Below are 11,163 nucleotides of genomic sequence, written 5' to 3'. Positions count from 1 at the left end.
GGTCACACAGTGTCGGGTAGTCTTCGTTCCTCTGGGATCTCACAGTCTTCGCTCCTCTGGAGTTCCGTGGTAGGTGGCTGGCTGTTGTTCTTCCCGGGTCTCTTCCAGGTCCTTCTGCCGGTGGAACCCCGTCTGGCTGCAGCGTTCTCCCGTCTGGGGGCCTCACTCTCGCGCGGAGTCCTCGCTCTCGACTGTGTGGTTTTATGTACTAGGAAAAGCTACCCAGATTTATGCAAAGTTATTAAAGTAGAAAATATAAAAATATCATAAATTCTTATATTGTTAAATAAATTAGGTTATAGCACATCTATACATTTGTGTAGTGGAGCTATCAAAATAATGTAGAGTTTTTCTGATAAGAAAATTGCTTACAATATAATCACAAAGGAATAAAAATATTTTGTATAATATTATTTCTATTTTATTTATAGGTGGGGGAAAGGCAAATAACAATTAAGAGCAACTTATATTTTGAGTGAAGTATCCCAAGTGATTATTATTTCTCTCAATACTTTATTTTCTACATAACCTTATGTGCTGTAATCAGAGAAAATAATTTTTACACAGTTCTTAGGGATTGCAGCGCAGCTTCTTTCCAGTTGACCACAGTTTAACACAGTTTTTAAAAGTGACAATTATTTGTAATTTTTTAATGACCTATATTGTTTAATAATGAAGAAATGGATCACAGCATTGTAGTAATGCCATCATTTACGTTTCTAGACAGGCCCTTACAACCTGGAAACCTGCCTGAGTGTGGTATTGCTGTCTCTTGCCATGGTCATGGCTGGCTCAGGGAACCTCAAGGTGCTGCAGCTTTGCCGCTTCTTGCACATGAAAACAGGAGGAGAAATGAACTATGGTTTCCACTTAGCTCACCACATGGCCCTCGGGCTTCTCTTTTTGGGAGGAGGAAGGTAAATGATGTTTTAAATCTATATTTTTCTATGAAATAACCTCATAAGCAAGCTAAGGCTTATACGTAAGAGTGGCTTATTTTGATTTTGAAGATACATGAAAATTTCAAGATTATTCTGAGAGGTTGTTACCAGTATACTCAGTAGCAGTGTAGCCGTTTAAAGAAACTTTGAACTGTCAGTTTAGATTACCATTCTGCTACATTCTTAGCATCTCTTCCTTTCTTCTTACACAGGGGTCATGCTAATCTTATCTGTATCATTCCAACTTTAGTGTATGTGCTGCCAAAGCGAGCACTATCATCTTTTCATTTCTCAGCAGACTCTGTCCTGCAGTCAGAGTCTTTGGTGCATTGCTCCCTATTCCCTACTGTTTAATTTTTTACCTTTCTGAATTTTTACCTGTCTACTGAAATTGCCCTCTCAAAAAGGTCTTGAGGAATCCTACCCTGTAACATTTTCTTCGTTTTTAACTTCCTTACTGTCTTTGCAGTATATATTATGGCTGGCTATGCCATGTGGTAAAGCTGTCCTGGCTTTGAATGATCTCTGTTGAGCAGAAGTACATGTAATAATACATTCTCATGAACTGTCCACAGTATGAAAATCTTTATTATCATGTAGATGACTCATCTCTGAGTCTGCCATGTGTGCCCTTCCTGTCAACTTACCTCTCCACAGAGGGATCCGCTATTTAGTTTCCTAAGGCTTTAACTTCATTTTGCCTGGTTTTGAAATCTAAGTGAAACTATGAACTGTGTACCATTTTGTGCCTTTCTTCTGTTACTCAGCATTATGTGTATGAGAGTCATCCATCTTGCATAAAGCGATCATTTAGGTTTCCGTACTCACGTTGCTATTTGCTGTCATTTGCCTTTTTCCCACTAGTTTGTACCTACCTTCAGCGTAGGCACCTTCTTGGGTTTGACTTTCAAGTCCATTGCTTTTTACAATTACCTGGCACATAATAGCACCTCAGAATATGTTTTATAACTGAATATATGGGCAGATTAGAAAGAAATGGATACCTAGCATTACATGGGGATTTGGACTATATGTGTAATTTTTTTATTTAATCAGTGAGAAGATTTTAAGTGAAAAAAAATTTAGCTTAATTGAACCTAGGAAAAAGAAATTATCCATTTCATTCAGAAGGCATTTGTTTGTTTTAGGTCTATCTTAATAAAGACTTGCCTCATTCCTAAGTGCATTGCTTAAGAACAAGCATAAATCTTACGATCATGATTTCTGAAACCAATGTCATTACCCTCTTCCTGTAGTTACTGTCTTAGTGAGTGACCACAGTCATTTACCATGTATCGCTAGAAACTTTAGTATCATTTTTTATGAGTTCCTTTCCCTCACTCTGCTTCCCTCTCTCTAGATGTTTGAACAGTCACCATATTGATTTTCACTGCTTTCTGATTTCCACTTTCTCCCTCTTTGCCATGGACTTCATTTGGGCCTCTACCATGCCTTTCCTGGCTCATCAGAATAGGTATAATCCGATCCTTAGTCTTGGTTTTGTCTCCTCTCTGACCATTTACCTCCTCTCTCAGCTGTTGTTATTTGTTATCAAAACTGATGCAACACCAATTGTATATTTCCTTGACTTTGCAATTGGTCTTACTTCTACCTATTTGTAGCTCTTGCCCTTTGATCTGACTTACAAAATTAACACACAGTTGGATCTGTCTTTTTTTTGTTTTGTTTTGTTTTTTTGTGGTCCCAAAGGTGCTTGGATCTGTCTTTTCTATGGGTTGTTGTTGAATATCATTAATTCAGAATGAACCCATAGCTGACTGCCTAGCAGGTTTTCAGAGGCAGTAAACCTCATGAAAAGAGATTGCTCATCTTTGTCCTGTGGAACAGTTGGTGGATTCAAACTCTGTACTTTTGGGTTGACAGTGCAATTCTTCACCACTAAGCCACCAGAATCCCTTCCTGTGGGTGTCCACCCCAGATTTTCCCCCAACAATTGATCACTTCCTCTGTCATTCTTACTGTGCTGTACACATATTCTTGTCAGCAGTGATTTTCATACTGTGCTCCATGGAAGTGCAGTATGAAAAACACTCTTTAATGCTCTGTGACCTTTACTGTTGATTCACAGTGTCTTCATTTTTCTGTTTGAATTATTTGAAGGAAGTGACTTTAAAACAGAAAACTGAAACTGTTCTAAATCTTCTCCTACAGAATTTTGATTTATACAGAAAACCTACAGATTCTTGAGTTGTTGTTGGGTTGTTTCCTAAAAATATTTTAAATTTTTTTCAGTGCTGAAACTAGTTGAAGAACCTGAGTTAAAGTAGTTATGATTATTATGTACTATATCATCTGATCCACTAGTGGATTTTCAGACTTTATAATCACATGGGAAGAGATTCTTTGGGTTGGCAGTGCAAATCCTTATCCTCTCAGCCACCAGAGTTCCCTGGTTAAAATAGAGGTTATAAGAAGTTCTTAATGGTGCTGTTAAAAATATTTGGAATTTGAAGAGCTTGAAAGACAAATGTCAGTGGAAAGGCCGTAAGAAGCTGAGTGACAAGAACACATAGGCACAGAACAACTTCAGATCTATTTTAGAGCAAAAGTAGCAGAGTTTGACAGCTTTCACCAATGGTGAAAGACGTCTCTATGCCCACAGAGAGAAGATAACCAATAGATAAAAGGAAAAGTTACTGTGAATGCAGAGGTCACAGTGCAGACATGTTCGAAATCACTCCATGCAAATATGTGTTGACTCACATGGGCCCAGACTTGAATGGATGCCCTGGAATCACTACTTGTGGACAGAAAGAAGGCCCAGTTCCTACACAACATCTACTGTAATAAAAGAGAGAATATTCCTAATTAAACATGAAATGTCATCTTTATTAGTATGTATATTCCATTTTTAGAGACATTAATACATGCAAAAGTATGCAATTTAAAATCAGGAAAAATAACAGTAGCTACTTCTGCCATATCTAGCTTTTGTGAACATATAAGGCCAGTCAGAATGTAGCTTGGTAAATTACACATTTTCAGTATTTGTCCTTGTCTAAAAGTGCCAGAGAATGACAATAAAATAATAATGAAAAGCCTTATTTGAGTTATTTTTAGTGCTTTTTTTCCTGCCTTAAAATCATAGAAAAATAAAATCAAATAGTTCTGAAGCTTAAAAATCAATTCATGAGCGTTGTATCAAGTTCTTCTTGCATTATTTTATAACATGGGCTTTGAATGTATGTTGTTGAGAGTGAAGAAAATTATTTTTGCTATAGTGATATATGAAGTTACTATTTTTAATTATGTGTATGTGCCAAAATATATGTATTTTCATTTCTAAATTTTGACCTCTCTTCCTGATTCATTAAATATGTATGAAATAGTGATAATCACTAAGTTCTTACTTGATACTTAGATGATTATTAAAAGAGAAACAATTTGGAGGTGTATGTGTATGTACATGTATGTTTGAAGTGTCTGTTGGTTTGTTAGTGATCATGTGACAACAGAACAAAAAAATTGCCCAGTCTTTTGATCTCCTCCAAAGTGCTTTATTCCTATTACGGGGGGGAGGGGCTCTCCCGTCTAGTTTTGGGTCCTTAGGCCTGCGGCCCTCGGGTCAAGAAACAAAAGTTGTACACTGGCCCTGGAGGACACATTCTCTCTACTAGGGAAGCCATCTGCTTGCATCAGCACCAGGCTGCAAATGGAAGACAAGTGGTATTAACCCACAAGAAGTCAATCCTGGAGTAGAAGTTTAAGAGCCCTTTTTCTCAGGATCTTTCAGGAAAAGAAGCTGTACATGACAGTTGTACTTAAGAACTTTAAATTGACGTCATACTGACCGCATCATAAGAGACTGACAACAGCATGATATGGTCAGAATCAGAGAAATCCTAATGCTTGAGACTTAGGACATCACATCAGGGGCTGGTGAATCGGAGACGGGTGTTGAATGTTGTAAGCAAAAGTAGGAAGGGTTGGTGGTGGAGTAGGGAAAAGGTGGATTAAAAAACAACAACAACAACAAAAAACCCCAAACCAACCAAACATGTAGCTGGGTGGGCAGCAACGTTGAATATTGGTCTTTGTAAGTGGTAAATGTCTTTCATCTACTCTTTTCTGTAGAATGCTTGTCTGTCAGATACTATTATATATTTTTAAAAATTGAGACAGACTAGGAAGAAGGATTGGCCATCCACTTCTGAAATTACAGGCTTTTGAAAACCCTATGTACAATAGAGCACACTTAGATTATCATTTGGACTAACAGACATGGCAATTGAAACTGAGATCTTAGAAATGGAAACACAAAGAAAGAGAAACAGCTGTAAGGAGACACTAGTAATTGGAACGTGGAATATGAGAAGCATGAATGTAGGAAAATTGGACATTGTTAAGAAAGAAATGGAATGCATAAATATTGACATTCTAGGTATTGGCGAAATGAGATGGCTTGGCATGGGACATTTTGAATCAGATGATTATATGATTTACCATGCAGGGGATGAAAAGGTGAGAAAAAATGGGGTTTAATAATTAAAAAATCATTTCTAGATCTATTTTGAAATAACTGTGGTGAGCGACAGGATAATATTCATACACATACAAGGAAGTCCAGTGAATGCCACTATCATTCAAATATATGCGACAACAACTAGAGACAAAGAAGAGGAAATAGAAGATTTTTACCAACTTTTGCAGTCAGAAATTGATCAAACATGCAATCAAGGTGCATTAATAATAATGGGCGACTAGAATGCAAAAGTTGCGAGCAGGGAAGAAGGATCAGTAGCTGGAAAACATGGGCTTGGTGAGAGAAATGAGGCTGGAGATAGAATGAAAGAGTTCTGCACATTCGATGATTTATTCATTGCAAATACCTTTTATAAGAAACATAAATGCAGGCTATACACATGGATTTCACCTGATGGTATACATAGGAATCAAATAGATTACATTTGTGGAAAGATTTGCTGGAGAAGCTCAATATCAGCAGTGAAAACCAGGCCGGGTGCTGACTCTGGGACAGACCACCAACTACTCATATGCAAATTCAAGCTGAAGCTGAGGAAAATTAAGTCAAGTCCACGGGAACCAATATTTGACCTTAAGTCTGTCCCACTCGAATTTCAAAACCATCTCAAGAACAGGTTTGAGGCCTTGAGCACCAATGAGCGTAGACCAAATGAGCTCTGGGAGGCTATCAAGAAAATCATCCGTGAAGAATGCAAAAGATTATTACAGAGGCTAAAGAAGAAGAAGAGACCAAGGTGGATGTCAGATGAGACTCTTGAGTATTGCATTAGAGCGCCGAGAAGCCAAAGCTAAAGGAAGAAATCAAGAAAGAGCTGAATAGAAGATTTCAAAAGGCAGCTCGGGAAGACAGAGTAAGATACTATAATGAAATGTGCAAAGAGCTGGAGTCAGAAAATCAAAAGGGCCAGACTCGCTCAGTGTTTCTTAAGCTGAAGGAGTTGAAAAACAAATTCAAGCCAAGGGAACCAATACTTAAACATAGTTTGGGTAGAATGTTGAATGATCCAGGAAGTATCAAAAGAAGATGGAAGGAGTACACAGAGTCACTGTATTAGAAGGAATTGGCTGACACAGCAGAATTTCATGAAATAACATATGAGCAAGAACCTATGGTGATGAAGGAGGAAGTTCAAGTTGCTCTGAAGGAATTGGCAAAAAACAAGGCTCCAGGAGTTGACAGCATACCGATTGATTTATTTCAACAAACACACACTGCCCTGGATGTGCTCACTAAGTTGTGCCAGGAAATCTGGAGGACAGCCAGCTGGCCAACTGACTGGAAGAGATTGATATTTGTTCCCATTCCAAAGAAAGGTGACCCAACAGAGTGTGGAAATTATAGAACAATATCATTGATAACACATGCAAGCAAGATTGTGCTGAAAATTATCCAAATATGTTTGGAACAATATGTCAGCAGAGAACTGCCAGATAGATGTGCAGGCTGGATTTAGAAGAGGTCATGGTACTAGGGATAATATAGCTAATGTTAGATGGATCTTGGCAGAAAGCAGAGAATACCAGAAGAATGTGTATCTGTATTTCATTGCTATGCAAAGGCTTTTGACTGTGTGGATCACAACAAGCTATGGCTGTCTCTTAGAAGAATGGGAATCCCAGAACATTTGATTGTGCTAATGTGAAACCTATGCTTAGACCAAGAGGCAGTCATCAGAACAGAGCAGGGACACACTGGATGGTTCAAAATCAAGAAAGGGTTCCCTCAGGGATGTATTTTGTCTCCATACCTTTTCAATCTGAACACAGAACAGATCATCTGAGATGCTGGGCAGTACAAGGAGGAATGTGGCATCAGGATTGGTAGAAGAATCATCAACAACCTGTGTTCTTCAGATGACACAACCCTGCTCACTGAAACTGAGGAGGACCTGAAGCGCTTGCTATAGAATATAGAAGGTCAAGGACTGCAATCTTCAATATGGATTGAAGCTCAATATCAAGAAGACAAGGATTCTTAACACTGGGCCAGTTGGCAGCATCAGTTTGGATGGTGAAGAGATTGAGATAGTTAACAGTTTTAGTTTACTTGACTCCACAGTCAACACTCTTGGTAACAGCAGCCAGGAAATCAGGGACGAATTGCATTGGGAAAGTCAGCTGTGAGGGACCTCTCAAGAGTACTGAAGTGCAACGACATCAGGCTGGAGACTAATGTGCCCCTGATGCAGGGTATAGTCTTTGCAGTTACGTACTATGCATTAGAGAGTTGAACAGTGAATAAGGATGATAGAAAGAGAATTGATGCCTTTGAGTTGTGGTGCTGGAGAAGAGTGTTGAATATACCATGAATTGCTAAGAGAACAAACAGGTTTGCCATAGAGAGGGTGAAGCCAGAATGTTCCCTGGAGTCAAGGATTCTGAAGCTTCATTTGACATATTTTGGGCATGTTGCAAGGAGGGACTGGTCCTTGGAGTGGGACATTATGTTTGGGAGAGTAGAGAGAGGAAGACCCTCGATGAGATGGATCGATTCTGTGAGTGGAGTGGTGGGAATGAATGTGTTTGAGATAGCGAGGTTTGCACAGGATAGAACGGCGTTTATGGCTCTTATACATAGGGTTGCTATGAGTCGCAATCGACTCGATGGCACATAGCAACAACAACAACCACCCTTTTTTCACCCCAACGTGTGTGTACATGCAAATACAGATGCATACACATATATATTACAGAAGTGATATATGTATATATATTTTATAGAAGTGATGTTCTGTACCATCTATTTAAAAATATTTTCGAGGAAAAAGCTAATTGCTAGGGGCAATTTCCTTGCTTCCTGTTTAATTTTTTTTTTCTTTCAGTACTTTATGTTTTACTTCCCATCCCATAGGATGGCTGTTACTTCCAGAATGATAGATATCTACAGAATTATTTAAACCTTCTAAGTTTGCTCGGCTCCACAGTCAACACTCTTGGCACCAGCAGTCAGGAAATCAAAAAGCGTATCGCGATGGGAAAGTCTGCCGCTAGGGACCTCTCTAAAGTACTCAGGAGCAACGGTGTCTCTCTGGAGACTAAGGTGCGCCTGATACAGGCCATGGCCCTTGCAGTCGCTTGTTATGCATCAGAGAGCTGGACAATGACTAGGGAGGACAGAAGGAGAGTGGATGCCTTCGAGCCGTGGTGCTGGAGAAGAGTACCGAATGTACCACGGACTGCCAGGAAAACAAACCGATTCATCCTGGAGAGGATTAAACCAAGCTACTCCTTGGAGGCAAGGATTCCGGGGCCTCGCCCGACATACCCTGGACATGTTGCCGGGAGGGATGGGTCCTTGGAGAGGGACACCACGCCTGGGAGGGTGGAGGGACAGCGCAGGAGGGGAAGACCCTCCATGAGATGGATTGATTCGGTGACTGGGGTAATTTGGATGGGCGTGTCAGAGGCAGCGTGGCTGGCGCAGGATAGAGCAGGGTCCAGGGCTGTTGTGCATAGGGTCGCCATAAGTCGCAAACGCCTCGATGGCACGTAACAAGAACAACAACAATGCTGACTTCAGGAAGACAACGAGCTCCAATCATACGACTCAGTCTCTATTCATTAGAGCTTTTGTTGTTGTTGTAGTCATGTGCCATAAAGTCACCCGCAACTCATAATGACACTATGCACAAGAGCTCCGAATGCCGCTCCATCCTGTGCCAACCCCGCCATCCCAGACGCACTCATTCCCACCACTCCAGTCACAGAATCCATCCATCTGATCAAATGTCTTCCTCTCCTCCGCTGTCCCTCCACCCCCCCAAGCGTTATATTCCTCTCCAAGGACCAATCCCTCCCCGAAACATGCCCAAAATATGTCAAACAAAGCCCCAGAATCCCTGACTCCAAGGAGCATTCTGGCTTTACCCTCTCCAGGTTCCTGTTTAATTTTGAGTAATAGTAAAATAATCCAAGGAATATTTTTTAAAGATCATTTGCTAGTAGGGTGTGGCCTTTGCAATTTTTTTTTTCCTATCACATTGAAAAGAAAAACTATTTTATTTTTCACACATTTCTCATAAGTTTGTGCGATAACTTTTGCTTCAAGCTTCCCTCTGGTGGAAAATAATTGTTTAAGATAGCCAGTATAAAAACCTATGTTTTTTTAAAGTCAAGTTCACATTTCTGTAAATAAAGTAATATAAAACTAGAGAAGAACTTGCTGTACTCTATATATGATTCTTCCAGCATTTATAATGTCCCGGATTGTGGTCAAGTCCCATCATCACCTGTGTATTCATTTACGTTAAGCCTTTGCTTAAGTCAAGTTTTAAAACTTAACATTTGTGGAATGATCTTCAGCATCAAATACAAAGTGATTTAAGGACTACCTGAAAAGTAAACTGTTTCACTATTCCTACATTCATCAAGGCATCAATATGCCTTGCCACATTTTCCAAGTTTCAAGAATGCTTTGAAAGTGTGCACATTGTAACTAATCCTGTGTTCTTCCCTTTTGGATTTGTCCTGCAGGTACTCCCTGAGCACATCTAACTCTTCCATCGCAGCTCTTCTCTGTGCCATTTACCCACACTTCCCGGCTCACAGCACCGACAACCGGTGAGTACAGCCATGTTTTCCTGGCTGTCGACAGGATGCGGACTTAAGCATCATCTTCCTTAAATGCTCTTTGGACAGAATTGTGTTTTAGTTTCACGTTAGAAAAGCATGTTGATAAAGTGGAGATGCTTTCTCTTCTGAAGAATTAAAAGAATAAAAAAAGATATGGCCGTGTTCCTTGTTTTGGAAGAAGTATAACCAGAACCAGTTGTTTTATTTAATTTCAATGCCAAATCCAGGACTCCTTTCCCAATTAGTGTTGCTTTGTTCTTGTTCCTGGAGCTAGTGTTTTTTTTTTTTTTTAAAAAAAATTCTCTTGTAAAAATTTGGATCCAGAGAGAATTGTGAACATCTGACTACTGACAATTCTTTTTCAATTCTCAAATCTGTAGAAATATTTTAAACCCATAGCCCAGGATCCCCTGCCAGCTAGTTGATTTTGATTTCAGGCCACCCTATAGGACAGAGTTGCTGCCCTTTAAGATCACTGAGGCTGTGAATCTGCTTTGTGGAGGCAGATTGCTTTCTCTCTCCTTGTGCAGTACTGGTGTTTTCAGATCACTGATTTTGGTTAGCATCCTTTGTCTTAACCACAGCAGCAGCAGAGCTCCTCCAAGGCCAGAGGTAGGATGAGAAAAGCTGTCCATGTGTAGCAAAGGATAGTGGCCCACTGGAGCTTTCTGTCTTATAGTGTAGTTCTAAGATTTCTCTGATTTAGTGGGTTTTCTTACCAGTTTTCCCCCCTCTCTTTTACATTTTATGTAAGTTACAGAAAGGAGCTGACAAATAGTGTAGCAAAAGTGGAGAGACAGAAGTGGTAAGCAGTAGCCATTCTAACATGCCAAGGCTTCAGATAGTGGAAAACTGAGAGCTCTTTAGAGTAAAAACAACTGCCAACACCTGCATTTTTCTGAACTTTCAGGAATAGCATATCTCTTCTGCAGATAGGGGAAAAGGGGTCAAGCTAGACTCTTAAAATGCAGTGATTTCTAGGTTGATCTAATTACAGCTAAAAGCACCTCTAGCATCTGTCCAGAGAACTAGCATTTTAAAGAACAGTATCTCCTTGACATTGAGCCTCAGTCCATACTGAAGGCTGCAGTCCTTGACCCTTCGCAGCAAGTGCATGAGGTCCTCCTCAGTTTCAGCAAGCAGG

At 39.9% G+C, this 11,163-nt stretch overlaps 1 protein-coding gene across 1 annotated transcript in view; it reads left to right on the top strand.

The window, feature by feature from the left end:
• Nucleotides 1–11,163, top strand: part of ANAPC1 (anaphase promoting complex subunit 1) — a 199,411-nt gene that overhangs the window by 153,231 nt on the left and 35,017 nt on the right. Inside the window, exons 37-38 of the mRNA XM_006898935.1 lie at nucleotides 724–917; nucleotides 9,921–10,007. Coding sequence (XP_006898997.1) covers nucleotides 724–917; nucleotides 9,921–10,007 — 281 coding nt within the window. The remainder of the gene's footprint in view (nucleotides 1–723; nucleotides 918–9,920; nucleotides 10,008–11,163) is intronic.

This window comes from Elephantulus edwardii, unplaced genomic scaffold (genome assembly GCF_000299155.1).
Source record: "Elephantulus edwardii isolate Elephantulus edwardi_28Jun2011 unplaced genomic scaffold, EleEdw1.0 scaffold00241, whole genome shotgun sequence".
Lineage (NCBI taxonomy): Eukaryota > Metazoa > Chordata > Mammalia > Macroscelidea > Macroscelididae > Elephantulus > Elephantulus edwardii.
The sequence above is the reverse complement of the archived record's forward strand: the minus strand, read 5'-3'. Positions and strand labels throughout refer to the sequence as shown.